Source organism: Sciurus vulgaris (genome assembly GCF_902686455.1).
Source record: "Sciurus vulgaris genome assembly, chromosome: 16".
In the NCBI taxonomy this organism is placed as follows: domain Eukaryota; kingdom Metazoa; phylum Chordata; class Mammalia; order Rodentia; family Sciuridae; genus Sciurus; species Sciurus vulgaris.
In genome coordinates, this window is record NC_136477.1 from 72,285,266 (window position 1) to 72,303,024 (window position 17,759).

At 47.1% G+C, this 17,759-nt stretch overlaps 1 protein-coding gene across 9 annotated transcripts; it reads right to left on the minus strand.

The window, feature by feature from the left end:
* Positions 1 to 751: 751 nt before the first annotated feature.
* On the minus strand, positions 752 to 14,443 carry LOC306647067 (uncharacterized protein; the record flags this gene model as incomplete). 9 transcript variants are annotated; one of them, XM_079116097.1, is made up of 6 exons in its annotated part: positions 11,869 to 14,443; positions 10,897 to 10,999; positions 10,747 to 10,812; positions 9,963 to 10,032; positions 4,291 to 4,480; positions 3,686 to 3,822 (listed from the first exon to the last, which is right to left on the minus strand). In XM_079116097.1, exons 2-6 carry the CDS (start codon positions 10,937 to 10,939, stop codon positions 3,775 to 3,777), a joined length of 417 nt encoding a protein of 138 aa, XP_078972223.1. In that variant the 5' UTR covers positions 10,940 to 10,999; positions 11,869 to 14,443. The 9 variants fall into 9 exon arrangements, 8 of the variants coding, with proteins under 8 accessions (XP_078972223.1, XP_078972225.1, XP_078972221.1 ...); XM_079116099.1 differs by having other exon boundaries at positions 3,695 to 3,822; positions 4,380 to 4,480; XM_079116102.1 differs by lacking the exons at positions 3,686 to 3,822; positions 4,291 to 4,480 and adding exons at positions 7,039 to 8,064; positions 9,639 to 9,718.
* Positions 14,444 to 17,759: the final 3,316 nt, after the last annotated feature.

Below are 17,759 nucleotides of genomic sequence, written 5' to 3' on the forward strand. Positions count from 1 at the left end.
GAGGAGAGTCACCCAGTTTGCACTGGTCTCAATGGTTAATTTATTTAAGGTCTCTTTAAGGGTTCTGTTCATCCTTTCTACTTGTCCTGAACTCTGTGGTCTATTGGCACAATGCAGTTCCAATCACACCCCAGGAACTTGGCTAGGTTCTGACTCACCTGTGATATGAATACTGGTTATCTGACTCCATCAAGTGGGAAAATCATATCTGGGTAAAATGTCTTCTAGAAGCTTCTTGGCAACCACCTGTGCTTGGTGGGGAATGCTTCAGTCCATCCTGAAAAGGTATCTATAAACACTAGTAAATACTTATAACCATATCTGCCAGGTGTTACCTCAGTGAAATCCACTTCCCAATAGGCCCCAGGATTTTTGCCTCTGAACTGTACTCCAGGGTTTTTCAGATTTGTCACTGCATTAGTAAGCTGGCATGCCTTACAGTTGGAGATGATGTTATTGATTTTCTGTTGACTGTCCTTAATTTTTACTTTGGAATGTCTAATTAAGTCTTGCATCCTCCTCACTCCCATGTGAGAAGAGCGGTGTATTTTTTTAAGTCTATTTCCTATCTTTTCAGGTAGAATTAATTTGTGATTGCCTGATCTCCACCATCCATTGAGGTTCTGAGCCATAGGAAAGGTTTTGATCCAGGCTAAGTCCTCTTGAGAGTAATCTGGATGTTCAAGCTCACTGGGTGCTTCTGGATCTACTAGTACTTGGGTCAGCAATACTGAGTCAGTTTGAAGAGGTACTCTTCAGGCAGTTTTGTCTGCCAGGATGTTGCCCCTGGGGATGGGCCCAGTTCCTTTTTGATGTCCAGAGCAGTGGATAATAGCCAGTTTGGTGGGCATCCATAGAGTTTTCAGTAAACCTAAGACTTTATCTTTATTTTTATTGCTTTTCCCTCAGCAGTCAATAAGCCTCGCTCCCTGTAGATGGCTCCATGCACATGAGCGGTAGCGAAGGTGGAGCGACTGTCCATATATACATTGACATTTTGTCCTTGATCCAGTTCTAGGGCTTTAGTCAGGGCAATTAATTCTGTCTTTTGTGCAGAAGTCCCGGATTGTAGGGGTTCTGCCCATATAACCTCTGTCTCTGTTCTTACGGTGACTCCAGCATACCTGTTTCCATCCTGGATGAAGCTTCCATCAGTATACCAGATTGCATCAGCGCTGGGCAACAGGGTGTCCTGTAGGTCCGACCGTACACTGTGGGCATGTGCCAGAATCTCAGTACAGTTGTATAGTGGTGCCTCTAAAACCAAGTCAGGCAGCAGATTGGCAGGATTCAGAGCTGTTGGTACTTAAAATGTGACTTTAGGAGGCTTTAATAGCAAAGCCTGATAATGAGTCATTCTGGAATTGCTCAGCCATCAGTCAAGTGGTTGTTTGAGCACAACTTCAAGGGCATGTGGGGTTATTATAGTTAGATTCTGTCCTAGTGTCAGTTTGTTGGCATCTTTGACCAACAGTGCTACTGCCACTCTGATCCAGAGACAGGGCAGCCAGTCTGCTGCAATGGGATCCAATTTTTTTGATAAATAGGCCACCAGCCATCACCAGGGACCTATTGTTTGAGTTAGGACCCATTTTGCAATGCCCTGGCTTTTATCCACATACAGACAGAAGGGTTTAGTTATGTCTGGGAGCCCTAGGGCAAGGGCTGATAGCAAACTCTGTTCAAGCCCCTCAAAGGCCTTTTGATAGTCTAGTGTTCACTGGAACTGACCTTCCTTGGTGGCTTCATATAAGGATTTAGCAATTTCCACGAATCCTGGGATCCATAGTCTACAAATGCTTGCTGATCCTAGAAATTCTCTCACTGTCTGGTGTTAGTAGGAGTAGGAATCTTTAAGACAGTCTCTTTTTGTGCATCAGAGAACCAGCACTGCCCCTCCTTTATGATGTATCCAAGATATGATACCTGGGGCTTGCAGAGCTGGGCCTTCTTAGCAGAGGTGCAGTATCCCAAAACTTTCAGGAGTTTTAGGAGTTGTTCTGTCCCTTCCACACAGGCATCTTGACTTGCTGCTGTGATTAAAAGGTCATCAACATACTGCAACAGGTTTATTTCTGGGTTATTGGTATGGTACTCACCCATGTCCTCATAGAGGACTTCATCAAAGATGGTGGATGAATTTTTGAAGCCTTGCAGGAGCCTCGTTCAGGTCAATTGTCCACTGACTCCTATCTCTGGGTCATGCCATTCAAAGGTAAAGTAGTCCTGGCTTTTTGGGGCTAGCAGCAGATTGAAGATAACATCCTTTAGATCTAATACTGTGTACCACTCATGATCAGGGGAAAGCGTGCTAAGCAGGGTATATGAATTTGGCACCGTAGGGTGTATGTCCATTACTCTTTTGTTAACTTCCCATAAATCTCGTACCGGGGAATAGTCCTGGGCATGTGGCTTTTTGGTTGGGAGTAGGGGAGTGTTCCGGGCTGATTGTGTGGGCCTGAGGACTACCAAACTTAGCAACCTCCAGATAAGGGGTGTGATCTCCTCTTTTGCTTCAAGGGGCATGGGATACTGATGAACCTTAACTGGGTTTGACCCTGATTTGAGTTCCACAAATACTGGGGGACAGCTTTAAGCCAGACACATGCCCCATATTTTGGCCCATGCTGAGGGAAATTTTGGAGCCAATTTTCCAATTGGGGGTCTAGTTCCAGACCTGTTTGGTGCATCCTATACTCTTTAGTAGGATTGCTAGTTACAAGTATGTGGAGGGGTTCCCCTTTGCCATCAAGCAGTTGGGCCCCCTTCTGAGAAGCAAATTTGGGCTTTAATTTTGTTAGCAAATCTCATCCCAACAAGGGGTGGGCAGTCTGGGATCACTAGAAATGAATGGGCTACTCATCCTTTTCCTAGGTCCACAGTCCTTTGGGTAGTCCATGAATAAGGCTTGACTCCTGTGGCTCCTTGGACCCAGGTTGTTTTGCTCATTATAGGTCCATTATCCCAGAGCCGAACCCAGTTTTGAGCTCCAGTGTCAATCATAAAGTCAATTGGTTTCCCCTCCACTTTTAAGGTTATTCTGGGCTTGGGGAGAAGGACCAAACCCCATCCCCCCAGTCACAGTCCACATCTGGAGTACTGAGCACTTTGGTCCCACTACGTCCTGCCTTCTGGGGACACTCTTTAGCTCCAATGACCTTCCTCTTTACAATAAGCACATTGGGGACTTTATTACCTTTAATTTGCTTGTTATCTTCTTCTTTGGCTACCAGTTGTCGTAGCTGCTGCTGGCGTTCCTCTGGCTCTGCGGTTGCAGCTAGCAGGATGTTGGCGAGGTGTCGATTCCTCTGCCGCTCCTTTTTGATTTTTTCCTCCACACTGACCCTTCCATTAAACATTTTTTTTCTGCCACTACAACTAGATTCCTTATAATCTTTTCTCCCAACATTCCAGTTTCTGCAGCTTCTTTTTAATATGTGGAGCTGACTGATTAATGAAAGCTAAGGTTACTGCCACTGCGCTGTCCAGTGAATCTGGATCAAAATGAGTTTATCTCCTAAAAGCTTCCTGCAACCTTTTTAGAAAGGCAGCTGTGCTTTCTTCAGGTCTATGCTCTATATGATAAACCTTACTCAAATTTGTGGGCCGACGTGCAGCCACCTTGAGACCCGCCAACAGAGTCCCACAATACACCAGGAGGTTCTCCTTACCTTCCACTGTATTATAATCCCAGTTTGGGTGGGTCAAGGGGAAAGCTGCATTGATGAGAGTCTGATTGGTACTTGGCTCTCCATTAGGTCCTCGGACTAGCTTTCAGGCCTCCATTTGGATGCAGTCCCTTTCTTCTGTGGTGAAGAGAACCTGTAAGAGTTGCTGACAATCATCCCAGGTGAAATGGTGGGTGAAAAGGACAGTTTCAAAAAGGTTAATCAACTGTTTGGGGTCTTCAGAAAATGGCACATTTCGAGCCTTCCAATTATAAAGATCACTAGTGGCAAAGGGCCAATAGTGCTATGGTTGGTTACCATTTTGTTTGGGTGGTCCTACTGCCCAGAGAGGGAGGATTGTTGACCCTGACCCAGTCTTGGGAGTTTCTCCCCTATGACTTCTGGTCCTGAGGGCTGGCCTCCCTCTGGTATTTTTTGGTAGAACTGTAGGAGAGGGTTTTAGGGGGGCCAAAGAGGCTGCTGGCAGCAGTAAGTGTCTAGGAGCATAAGGGGGAAGGGCAAAGATGTCTTCCTCTAGAGTGAATCCTTGGAAAACTTCAGGCTTAGTAGCAGAAGGGGTTCTGGCAGAGGGGTCTGTCTTGGTGACCACCAGGACCCTAACCTGTTGAGGTAAGAAAGGTTTAAGCCAGGGAGGAGGGTTTTCAATGAGGTTCCGCCAAATTACAATGTAAGGCACTTGGTTTGGGTGACCTGTGCAAGGCTTGACAATGATGTCTTCAGTGTCCTTGATGATAATCAGGTGGAAGGTGCTTTCTGGAGGCCACCCAACATCAAGAGTTGGCCATTGTGTCCTGCAAAAGGTAATGAGTTTAGACTTTTTAACCAAGAAAGAAAGGTTACATGCTCTGGTTTCCACATCCTTATAATGAGGTATTATTAAGTCCAATGGAGAAGAGGCTGATTGTCCCATAATGTCCTTCACAGTCACACACACAGATACTAATAACAAAGACAACAGATGACACTTAGAACACAGGCAGCAAATTTGCCTCTCTTAGATGTAAAAATGAACAAAATCCAAAATGACAGCTTGGGGCGGCCATGGGGGAACAACCAGCAGTATTACAGAAAAGACCAAAGTTGAGGCTCATCATCCTCAATTAAACAGATGTGAGGCTGTCTGTCTCCACTCAAATAGATGTGAGGCCCTCTGTCCTTACTCAAACAAATGTGAGGCTCTCCATCCTCACCTTTGGGGACTGGAACGTCTTCCAGTCTCTTGTGACCATGGTTGTCCAGCACGTACACTCTAACCATTTACTGTCGCACAGATTACAGATCACAGATGGGTGCCCAGGAAATGAAAATAAAGGAAAACACTTAAAACATTTACAAACTGCTTGAGAATCTTCTGGGCCAGGGTCCATGGGGTCAAGGGGTGTCAAGGTCTTAAGCCCCCTTGCTCTTTTCGACCAGAGACAATGGAAGGGGACACTCCCCAACAAGGTCAGACCAGAATAGGTAGGGCCGACTGACCGCCTGCTCCCAGCCCTCCTGGCGGAGGACAGTCAGATGTGTCAGGGAGACCAGTCACAGCAGGAACTCATTTATTGAGAAAATCACACAGCCTTTATGTAGGGTGGGGGCTAGGCGGGAACCAATCAGTTTAAAGGTCAGCAAGGCATGGGATGTTCACGCAGGCAAGAGTCCCATAGGACTATATGGCAAGTACGAGCTGACCACGTTCACGGAACTGTTGTTAACCAATCCCTGACGGTGGTCTGATTTATCCTCATTAACTATTGAAACTGCCTTTGAGGCCTTGATCTTGCTCACTCGCCAGGGAGTAAGGAGTCAGCCTGAGTTAGTTAACGTGTCATTTGTCCCAACAGAGGGGAATTGAGGATGAGTCCCCAGATGAAATTCCCAAGTTGATGAGTTCCCCAAAGTCCACCAGGGAGCCAGAGTCCAATGCAAGCACAAAAGGTCCATTTATTAGTAGACTTGAGTTTGGACCATCATCCAATGCACTGACTCAGCAGGCAGAGGAGGAGCAGCCCTGACCATTACAAGGGTTTCTTTTTTATAGGAAAAATCCATAAGCAGGCAGTTGGGGGTCATAGGCGGGGGGGTTATTCCTTCGCATTTTGGGATTAGGTAAGGGTATGTGGGGTGTACCTGTCCTTGTTGGGGATGGGTCAGGGGGTGGGAATGATCTCAGAAAAGGAACTTTTGAGTTTGTAGGGATTTTACTCCTGCACTATGATTGGTCTGGGAGTAAGCTGTTTTGTTCTTTTGGGGGTTGGGGGCCTGACTGAGATGGAGGCTCTTCCCTAAGATGGAGTCAGATTGGTTCAATTGAGTCCCTTCCTTGAGATAATAATCTTTTGAGCATTTGTGAGCCATATATGGCACCATCAGCAATCTCACCCACAATGGTAACCAGTGAGTGTGGATGTCATTTTCAGTCCCTCTGATAAGGTCAGCAGAACTTTCTGGGTAGCGTTTGTAATGGTCTACCATTCTCTCCATGCTCCTGGCCAATGTGATAAGTCACCAGAAAAACACAACCCACTTGATTCCATTCAGAAGCTGAGACTAGTTTCCTTCCCTTCCTGATATGCTGAGAACAGGTGGATATTTGTGGCACTTTGGGACCAGGAGCATCAGTGGGGGATAGAGAGCATCAGTATCTGGACACATCTGCAGCATGCTGGTCAAAAAATCAGTGAGAAAACAGGAGATTTCCTCATAAGTTGAGAGGAAGAGCCTCAGATGAGGCCTGAAGCTGAATGACCTTGCAAGAAGGAGAGGGAGACCAAGTCCAGTGTGACACCTGGAATGATGGGCTCAATGGAGGTGAGATGAGATGAAAAGCACTGGTCCACACCCTGGGGTGAACCCAATTCCTGACCACAGCTGTGCCTGATCTCTGGCCCCACTGCCACACACACATGGCTCCCTGTACTTGTCACTCCTTCCCTCTGCTCCACCCTGCACCATGCTCAGCTTCCACCATCCCTGTGGCAGTGTTCCTACATCTGCTGTGTGACCTCACCTGTCTCACAGCCCAGCAGGAGGTCTTTGCTGCACTGCCTGCCCAACATGCTCTGCTGCTCCTGGTCCCCAGCACTGCATCAGCTCCATCCACATACTCCCTCCCACATCCCACAATACTGGCAATTTGATGCTACAGATGGGTTGAGGCCCCAAAGGACTGGGATAAAAACAGCCCCCCCAGGGGTAGAAGATAGGCAATTTCAAATGTCTGGACCAACCTATGGAGCTTTGCTCTGAGCTATGTGCCATGGCTGTTCTTGCCTCCTGACTGTCCTCCTGCTGCCTTGTGATGCTACTGCAGTTGCCATGGCTTTGGATTTAAAGAAACTGTGAGTGTCAGCTGCTCCTGCCCTTCTGGGATACTGTCCTTTTCCCTCCAGCTCCATTGTAAACTGTTCCATCCATGGGCAGCCCTGCATGTCCTCACTAACAACTGGAATGAAAATTTCATGCTGATGTGGTCTGAAGGTCCTTGTTTAAAAGCCAGAGGAAAAAAATTATCCTATTCGTACTGAAGGCTGAGAAAAGAGAGACAGAGAAATTGGGTGTATAGCCTGGCCCAGAGTCTGGAATCATGTTGGAAATATCTGACATGTAGGTCCTGGTCACCAAAGAAGGTAGAAAAAAAAAAAAAAAAAAAACACTCAGACTAATCAGCTAAGTCAGCAGGGTAAGAACTTTTCTTTTGCATGCAGAAGGGTACATGGCAATCAAAACTGAAAGCACACATACTGAGAAGGTCATCTGCTGGTCTCTTTATTCCTGATACAAGTAGTACTTGTCTGCTGCCCACTGGTCAGAGTGACCACACATTTTTGGTCATGAACACATACTGAGGAAGGGAAGGTTGAGAAGTACAGATGTAGAAAGGCATCTATTGTAGGAAAAGGGAAGTCAGAAAGTGAGGGGTTACCATGGAGATTTTTCTGGTTTGACAGAAAAGACTGAGACTTGTTCTTTCTCAATATTCAGGTCAGGAGGATGGTGGTTGAGGGTGCACTTTGGTAAACACCTGTCCTTATTATGGTAGAGGTTTGGTTTTGCTGATAGAAATCACAGCTGTCTTGAGAGGTCAAGGAAGAACTGTGTCACAGGGGTCCTGGGTGGCAAAGGAAGCACTTGAATCAACCCTCACCTCACAGTCAAGGGCTCAAGACCCTGAAGTTGATGCTGAGTGGGCAGGAGGCGGGTGGAAGGCAAAGGGGCAGATGAGAGTAGTAACTCTGGGACTGAGTCATGGCTCGCTGCCCTTGGCAGAGGCTGGGTACTGTCCCATGGCTGCCCACTCCTACATGGTGCACTTCAAGGCCTGGGTCTTCTCTCAGTCCACCTCAACATAGTTGTCCTCTTCAGAGGCAACAGATTACCTGGATGTCTGAGGAGAAAGTGGCTGAGTTACTAGCCAGTTAAGGAGGGTAGAAACAAGGCAGTCCCAGCTGAAAGGGACAGGAGGTGGCCTAACTCCCTCAGGAGTTCTCCTGAGCATGGGATTCAGCCTGACCTCCAGCACACTGTCCCCATCTTGGAGGGGACAGGCCCTTTGTGTCACCTGAGGTTCCTGCTATGGCAACCCAGGCTATTTCCTGGGTGTTTGTATGAACCTTACCTCCATGTATACCCCTATCATCCACCAGGAGGAAGTTCAGGGTGTAGGAACTGTTTGTACTCCCCAGATGTGGAAATGAGCCCAAGCCTGTCTCTCCACTACTCATCCTCAGGGAGGAGACAAGGAGTGTGGGCCACAGTTTTATGTGGGTCCCATGAAGAGCCCTTAACTCTGCAAGACACAGCTCCATCCTCCAGTTGAGACTGGCTGGACTCTTCTCTAGGCCCTTGTATCTGAAAACCTGCCCCACAGTGAGTGCTTCTCAGACCAAGATGCAGAAGCCTTGGGCTCCAACTGTTCCTGACTCCATAACCCTGAGCTAGTTGGGCTTCTGCAGTCATGTCAGGCTATGCAGAGAGAGTCACCCTGTGCCCTGAGGTGTTTACCAGCTAAAGTAAGTTCAAGTTTCCATGGCTGAGTTGCAGGGAATGAGGCAGAAAGCTGATTTCCCTGAAGCCATTTTCCCCCAGGCACTTTGTGGAGGGTACTCTGGGAGCTTAGGTGAAAATAAAGGGCTACACAACCAACACTAACGTGGCTCTTCTCAGGGACTGGGTTGCTGGTACCACAGAAAGGAGGGTTTAATGTTAGGCTGCTGTCCCTGGGCTCTGCTATCACAAGAAAAAATGCAGTCAGCGAACACAGTGGTACAAGCACTGCCCATCCACAAGGCTCCCAGTGTGGCTCTGCAGGAGCAGTGTCTACAGTTTAAAACATGGATAGTTTGGTTCAGAGAGGTGTAGTGACCTACCCATGGTGACACAGGTATGTAACTGAGGTCTCACATCTGCTTCTTGCCTGCTGCCTTAAAGACAGAAAGGCAGCAGGTTGTCTGTGGGCATTGTCTCTAAGGTTTGTGTGGCCGTTCTAAATCAGGTCTGTAGATAGTCCTACCTGTGGCTGGAGTTGTGGTCACACTGGAGCAGCCTGGACTCCTCTAATGACCCCCTAATATTCTCCTGCAGTTCCATGGAATGATACAGGTGGAGCCCATATTCTGTGACCAGGTGCTGGGTAGCTCTGCCCTGTAAGCCAGGATTTCAGGACATGCCCTGCCTGTGTTCACCACATACTGTGGACTGCACCTTGTGCCTCTCTTCTTCCAAAACCACCCTGTGAAGGCAGTGGTTCTGCCACCTGCACCACAGTCAGGAGTCTTTGAGACTTCTCTGGGAAGCATGCCTTCCCTGCAGCTAATGATGAGGCCCTGTGCTCAGGACAAAATTTCAGCCAGAGTCTATCCCAAGGGAGGAAGGAAGTCTGGGTAAAGGCAAGGAAACAGAACCACTGGGAGCAAGGAGTGGGCCTTAGGGAGCTCACGACAAAGATGAGCATTCCCTCACTGTGTCCTGGGTGCAGGCTGGTGGTGCTCTGTGTGGTGAGGCACAGGTTCTGAGAGGAGCTGGAGACCTCAGTGCAGCTGCTGTGAAAGGATGAGGAATCATAGGTGCATGCTCTGACCTCCAGCTGGCCTCAGCTTTATGCCATCCCCAGAGTAAGATCTAATCAAGGAGGGAACTGTCCCCCTTCACCAACCATGGTACCCAGCCTCAGGAGGCCTATGAGCCAATAGCAGCAGTGGTTCCTGTCCAACCCTCCTGACCCCCAGATCAGAAAGAGTCCAGTCATCTCTCTCTTATCCCAACCCTCCAAACATGGATGCTCACATGGCCCTGGGCAACTGGGAGGATAGCTGGCCAATGACGCTGCCACATGGATCCAGGAGGACTGAATTTGCTGGAACAGAAGGAACTCAGTGACAGCACACAAGTGCAGACACACAGCATGATCATGGAGGAAATTCATGGCCTCCTCAGCTTCACATGGGGAAACTGAGGCAAAGTCTCACACTGTTCTTCATGTTTCCAAATATGTTTTACCTACTTTAATTGTAACCATATGTCCTGGATCCAAAATGGGACACATGTTCTGTCCACAGATTTTTCTTTCCAGGCTTAAGATATTATGAAGGAAATCAGGAGGCTGCCTCTGAAGTGGAGCTCATCACTGGTAACACTCCCCACTACTCCTGGGCAGTCTGATAGGACACTGTGGAGGGATGTGGCTACACAGGCCCTGCAGCTTGAGTTTCACACACTGGGATTTAGTCTCTGTTAGTCAGACCCAATGCTCTTTCTATCACTGTTCCTCACCTGGAGCCCTGACATGGGTCTTGGTGTACAGAACGAAGCAGTGCAGATCTGGGCCTCAGAGTTCTTCCTCTTGGCCCACACAGGGCCAGATATGACAGCAGTAAACACCTCAAGTGCCCCAGTTTCTGCCCTGGTGCTCTCCTTCCAACATCTAGGGACAGGCAGTTCCCCATTTCCCAAATAAGAAAAAAGACATACCCAATATCTTTACTCAGAGCCCAGGATCTATCTGATACCTAATAAAGCAAACAGAGCCTGGATATTGTCCACAGAAAGGACAGGTAAAGAGAGACCTTACATTTGTGACCAGGCTTGAGGCTGTAGTCCACAGCAGGAGGCTCGATCTCACTTCCTCTGACAAGGTCTTTGTGTAAAGAAAGGGCTGCAGGTGAGCAGGTAGGAGGGCTCCCTGAGTTCCTGGGGTTATGGATATTCTGGGCATTCCCACCTGCTCTTTCCATAGCCAGCAGGATGGAAGGAAGTGTACTCATGGGCCTGTATTTATCATCAGGACAAGCCTCATTTAGATGGCCAGCATCTGTTTCTTCTGGCTAAAAAGAGGACAATGAAGGAAAGAGCCATCAATGATCAGATGAAATAAGAAGTGTGTATATATCTGTATTCAAGTCAAGTCAGGCACCACTGTGTGGGCCAGACTGTGACTATGGAGCTGGCAGAGACCAGGCAGGAAGGCAGTGGAAGAGAATCCACTATCTCAGGGGTAAATCTAGCATAAAATGCTCATGGTGGCTGGGTCATCCCCACCCATTGTTGTAATGGGTAAGGACAGTCCTGACTACAGGCTGCATGGGTTGGATGTGCCTCCAGCATCACTGCCAGGTCAGTATTTCAGACCTGATTGGGAGAAGTATCATGTGGGCAGTTCCAAACCTGGAATGTGGGCCTGGGTCCATGATGCATGTCCAGAAGCTTTCAGTTCAGGTCAGAATTTGCAGTGGCAGCAAATACCTTACCTGCCTGCTCATCCCTGGCTCCACAACCAGGCACACAGCTGAGAGTTTTCTAAGCTGCATTTCACAGTCCTCAGTTCACCAGTCAGACAGCTGACACATAGCCTGGGCACTTGTGCTGACCCCCCATCTGCTAGCACCTGACTCAGCCCATGCTACACTATTCTTCTTGGTGAGACTCTGTGGGTGAGGCTGCTGCAGGGAACACCACCACCCAGGCTTCCCAGATCTGATAATCAGGTGAGTCATGGAGCTTGTGCACCATTCCACCTCAGCACATTCATTTCTTCCAGACTAGAGATCCTGCATTGACCTGGGGTCCTGAATTGAGGTAAGAGACAAGGAAGGATCCTTCTAGGGAGTTGCCATCACTGAAGATTCACTGATAGCTCATGGGGTGGTGCCCTAAACTAGTCCAAAGGGTCTAGAGACAGTCAAAATCCACCTACCTAGTGAAAGCTGGCTCCCAGGCTCCTGGATGCAGCAGATGTTTCTGCATTCAGTGTTTCCCTTGGTGGGGGGTACTTGCAGGCTTCAGGGAAGAAAGCTGTGGCTAAGGATGTCAGTCCCACATGGCATAAGCTGATACTGCATGGACATTTCCCATGCCCTCCACAATCACTCTGGGTCTTATGAGTCCTCCAGAAAACATGCTCTGGTTCTCCAGCACAGGGTTTAATTCTGACAAATACTTCCCAGCTCAAAGAGAGCTTGAAATTCCCTCCTAGGCACAGGGATTTTCCCATATGATGTCTACAGAGTCCCCTTGACTTCAGACTTCTCTCATTTACCTCCCTTTCTCCCTACCTTCCTGGTCACCCAGCCTGACCAGCACAGTGGGCAATGCCAACTTGATGCCTGAGCAGCCCCCACAAGCCACAATAAAAATGTGGACACTGGTTTATATATGTGGGTTTTATATTTCTAATTGAAAGTGAGTTCTGGAAGACAGGAGCATGTTCTCAAGAAACTGCTTCAGGGAAGATGAGCATAGTGCTCCAAACCAGATGCCAGGACCCTGCAGCTGAGTCATCTCTGCCTCAGAGGATGCTGTTTCTGTCTTCTAATCTAAGACATCACATGAAAGGGAGATGCAGCTCTGTCCTGCCCAACTTCCTAAGCAGGAGAATGGATGAAAGAAGGTTGTGAAGATTCTGGGGTGTAGTGCCAATGGGAAGGACTGACACTTTTCCTGCATCAACCAGATGAGGGGCCACAGAGCTGGAATACACTCAGGGAAAAACAGTGACAGTGGAATGAAGGACCTTAAATGGCATTTCAGGCTTCAACAGTAGAGATGCCAATGTGCCTTAGAAAATAGCCTTAATTTCATGTTTTTTTTTTTTTTTTCCAGTAGTCTGTTCATACCTCTAGGTTTGTCTGCAATTTGGACTGAGGCAGATTTTCTTTTAAGTATTTGGTTTGATATGTAAGTGAACAAAATGCTATGGTTTAGGCAAAAATGAAGCCTCTGACACACTGTACTGTTGTTAACCAGGAGGGTCCATCTCTCTCAGTGAGCAGGGACTTCTCCAAGAAACATCTGGGGTGGCAGAAGAGCCCTGCATCCCAAAGGTCAGTGACAAAGGTGGCTTAATATCTGGCTTGGGTGGGCCTGGGTGATGAGGGCCAGCAAACTCTAAGGACTGTGTTTTATCTCCCTCTCCCCTGGCCTGAGCTGGACTTGACCCTGATCTTGGTGATGGTGGCTGCTATCCACTGCTTGGAAGTCTCTGTGGCAGGGCATCATGGCAGCAAAAGAGGCTGATCTATCCTTCTTCCTGACCACAGGGTCCTGGGAAGTGCAGCTCTGTTGAGGTGCTTCTGCCTGGCTTGGCTTGTGGGGATGGCACGGAGTGGTCATGACTTTGTTCCCTGGAGCTGCTGCTGCCCCAGTGCTGTGGATTTCACCAATCATGGATGTCTCAGGGATCTGGAAGGCTGAGAGTGGTGTTTTTATGTGGGGCATGAAGATGTATGAATCCTCACTGTTTGTCTTTGAGCATGTGGGGCTGCCTGTGGTTTGGCTTCTAGAGGTCATGTGCTGTGGGAAGCTGTAGCTGTGACCTCTGAACACTAGGCTGTGCCAGTGTGGCTGGGACAGGATACTGAGATCTTGTGCTCAACCCAGAATCTTGTGGACATGGGGTCCACCACTCTTTGTAACCTTCTGTGTGTCCATCTTGCTCCTCCAAAGGAACAGAACACTTGAGTCCTGAAAGAAGTTGTCACTTCTGAAATAGGAAGAAAAGAAGGGCAGGGCTGAGCCTAGGAAGGAAGCTAAGGTTGTGGAAGCCCCATGCACTGCTGGGATGGAAGAAGCTAGCCGAGTCTTGACATCTTTGAAGTCTACCTGGGACCTGCATTTTCTAGATGTGACTTTCACTAAACCTAGGATACAACTCAAAGCCTGATTAAATACCTGATGAACATAACCTAGGGTTGGGGCTTACCTAGCACGTGACAGGCAGTGAGTTTAATCATTAGCACCACATAAAATAAATGAATAAAATAAAGGTATTGTATTCATCTATGACTCACAAATATTAAAAAATAAAAAAAACATGTGAGACATTTCTCCTGAACTGGACTCCAGTGCATCTGTAAGTTGTACACTCATCCAGTATTTGCCTCAGTCCCCACCACCTCATGTGGTTTTTTTCAGCTGGGTCAGTCTTTCCTGCACACCTGCAGGTATCTGCATGTCTCTCACACTACCTGCTTGCTCAGCGGTGTCCATCTTCTTTGCACTCTGGCTTTCTTGCCCAAACCTGCTCACTGCCTGCTTTCACTGTTGGTCAGTCTTCCCTGCAACTTAGCAGGATTCACCCTGCTCCGCACACTGCCTGCATGCTCTATGTGAGTCAGACTTCCCTGCACACCTGCAGGTTGCCCTATACCATAAAACAGATTGCCTTATACCCCAACATGACTGCTTGCTCAGTGGGGTCAGTCTTTTGTGCACTCCAGTAGGCACATACTAGAACCTCACACTGTCTGCTTGCTCTCATTCCAAGGCCCCAGGGAGAAACTCATTGGAAAGTGCATCTGGAGAAGTTGACAGCATCCTGTGGGGTCAGACAGCAGACAGCAAAACCTACCACCACTCCAAGCTGTTCACAGGAGCCAGTTCATGGACTAGGGTTCTGTAAGCTAGGAGCAGACATGTGATCCAAGCCACAGATTTATTTTTTATCATGTGTTACAGCCTCTCAAGAGGCATTCAGAGAAGAAAATAGCTTTATGTAAAATGGAAACATCTATAGCAAGATTCCCATTTTGGAACAGTATTCAGGATAGAAAATGTGTTAATCATTATTTTTTAAAGTCAGTCAAGAGGTAAAGAGGAACCAAGAGGCAGGTCTGTGTCAGGTTCCTCTCAAGTGCCCTCTCCTGGGCAGTACCACTAAGTCTCTATTGCTAAGGTCCACCTGGCTCCCCACCATGACATCTTATGCTTCACAAGGGATTCTGTTCTGTGTTGGTGTTCTGAGGAACTGGAGGGTGAGGTTTGAAGACCAAGGTCTTATTTTTCATCCTTTATGATAGGATTCCTTATAGGATTATATCTGGGAGAAAGAGAGTCAATATTCACAGCAGCAACTCTCAGCTTCTGAAGTCCTCAGGGTCCTGATGCATTTGAGGAGATCTCAGATGCATAACAAGTGGACAGTTGTTACTAAAGTGCCATGAGGCTCAGGCCCACCCATGGGACATCTTCCCTGTGGAGGCTCCTTAGACCTCAGGAGCTCATATGGAGAAGAAGTCAGCAGCTTGTTAGAAGGAAAACAGGCAGGTGTGCAGGCCAGCTCCATCATCTGTCAACATGATCCTGATGGTTGGACGCTCCATGTCCATCCCAAGGATTCACTGGCCTCCGTAGGCCTCTGTATTCCTACTGTTCCAGGCAGAAGATCAACAGATGTGGGTGGTTTTGATGGTAAATTTATGTTGTATCCTTCACAGATTATTTTTTTAAAGAAGTAAAAGACATTCAGCAGAAGGAAGAAGAAGAATAAACTTAAACTGATGGCCTCTCAGAATTGACTGGTGTCAGGAGACTATAGAGTGCCACCTTTACATGCTGAAAGAAAACTGTGGTTTAGAAATTGAAAGACACTGAAATCTCTCTCAAAATGAAGATCCCAAGGTTGGCATGGTGGTCATACCTGTAACCCCAGGGATTCAGGAGGATGAGACAGGGGTATTGCAAGCTCATGTTCAGCTTCTCCAACTTAGAGATTCTATATCAAAATTAAAAAAGAAGGGCTCTTCTATTTGCATACATGAGTACATGACCAATGTAATTCTACATCATGTACAACCACAAGAATGATAAGTTCTATTCCACATATATATAATATGCTGAAATTCATTTTATCATGTACAACTAATAAGATCAAATTAAAAATGATAAAAGAAGGGTTAGGGTGTGCCTTGGTGGGAGACTACCCTTAGGTTCAATCCCCAGCACTGAAAAAACAAACTGGCACAAATATACATGGGATACATGGGCAATGTGTCACAGGGACCTCACCTGGCAAGAGAAGGTAAGGGAGTTAAGGAGAAAGGAAATCAGAGGAAGCCTCACTACACAACTTTTAAATTTTCCTTTTCTACAACTTTTAATACATTAAGTTCCAGATTTTCAAACTTGTGAATATTTCAACAAAATTGACACAGGTGTATTATATTCAGGCTCTAGAGGTAAACCTCATTTATATGTACCTTCCAGATATATGAAAATATACATGGATTTTTCATATGTTCCAACCATTCACCTATTACTTTTATGAAAAGAAAAGAACACTAAGAATGCAGCATTTACTTCAAGGGGACCAGAAATGGCATGTATGCTTTTCAGTTTTACAGGGGTCCTGTATGCAGAATAATGGTCACACAGGTTGCATGACCTGGGGGAGCCAGGTGCTCTCACCCTAGTGAAAGGTACACTTCTGGGGTTCACCTTTCCTTCTGGTCTCCTGCTTCTGCCTGAAGAATGTCCTGGCCATACCTTCAAGGAATATATCCTGGAAATTCTCCTCCATTCTCCTGAGAATGTCTTTGTTTTCACACTTATGAAGGGTCCTCGCACAGGCAGAATTCAGAGGGTTTCTCCAACTTTGCATTAATTTCATGAGTGTTTTCCTTTCTGATGTGGAGTGTTGTTATACAAGGTTTTAGAGTCAGTATCTGATAACTCCAGAGTGTGTGTTGTGTTCAGGTTGGTCTCTGTTTCTTCCATAAGATTCTTGTTCTCTGTATGTTGAAAACATCTGGATTGTCTCCTGAATGCTGTGGCTGGCATGTTGTATGGACTCTGTATTTTCACAATTCTTTGGAGAATGAACAGTTTTGTTTCTGCAAGAAAATATCCTGATTCTTCTCCCCTGTGTGTGGCAGTTAATCTGTGTAACACTTTCCTTTATGGCTTGGTTACTGAAACTGGGGGCTCTTCAGCTCTCAAACAGCAGAATCAGAGAAAACACACTATGTCAAGAACAAGACTCTGCATGCTCATATGTGAGTGTAAGGGAGGCAGCACCAGGGCACAGACCCCAGGGCAACACAACAGAAGCATCAGCCTCCTGCTGTTCCTAAACACACAGGTGGGTTGTGGTCACCCTGCACTCTTCATGGGCCTCCCCCTGTGACACATGGCTCACCACCCGAAATCTGCCCCTCTGGATGTGACATTTTACTTATGAAGTAGAGATGCCTACATTTAGTGTCTCTTCTGCACATGTGCCTGTTCCTCAACACCTGGAATCTGACCCTGCCATCAGGGAAGTTTCCTTGTTGGGTTCTGGAGCAGAATGAACTGCTGCACTGACTCAGAGAGTTTGTTTTCCACTGTTTTGTTTTTTCTGGCTCTGGTTTTCTTGTGTTTTCACTCAACAAATAGTTTTCAAAGCCAAGGTAACTTCCCAACCACTCATCTCTTGGTGTGTTTTCTTAATTTGCAGCCTTACATACTACCTGTTTATCTCCTAGCTTGCTGGTATATCTGTTAACCCTGTAAGACTGAGAACATGGACCCACAATTCTGCCCCAGCTGTGGGTAGCTCCAGGTCTTCTGCCATGCTCTCTGTAGGGCATGGCCTGTCCACCTGTCTATCATTCATTTATCATGTGTCCTGGGTCCTATCTTCCCACAGGACCAACTGTAACAAGACGGATAATACCAGGGAGAAAGATAATAGAAATTGACTAGAGTGGTACCCACACTATTTTCTCAGCTCCTGAAGGGGTGGGTTAGGAGAATCTCCAGTTCAAGACCAGCTTCAGCAACATGGAAAGACTGAAATGAAAAAAGGGCCTGTGGTGTGGCTCAACAGTA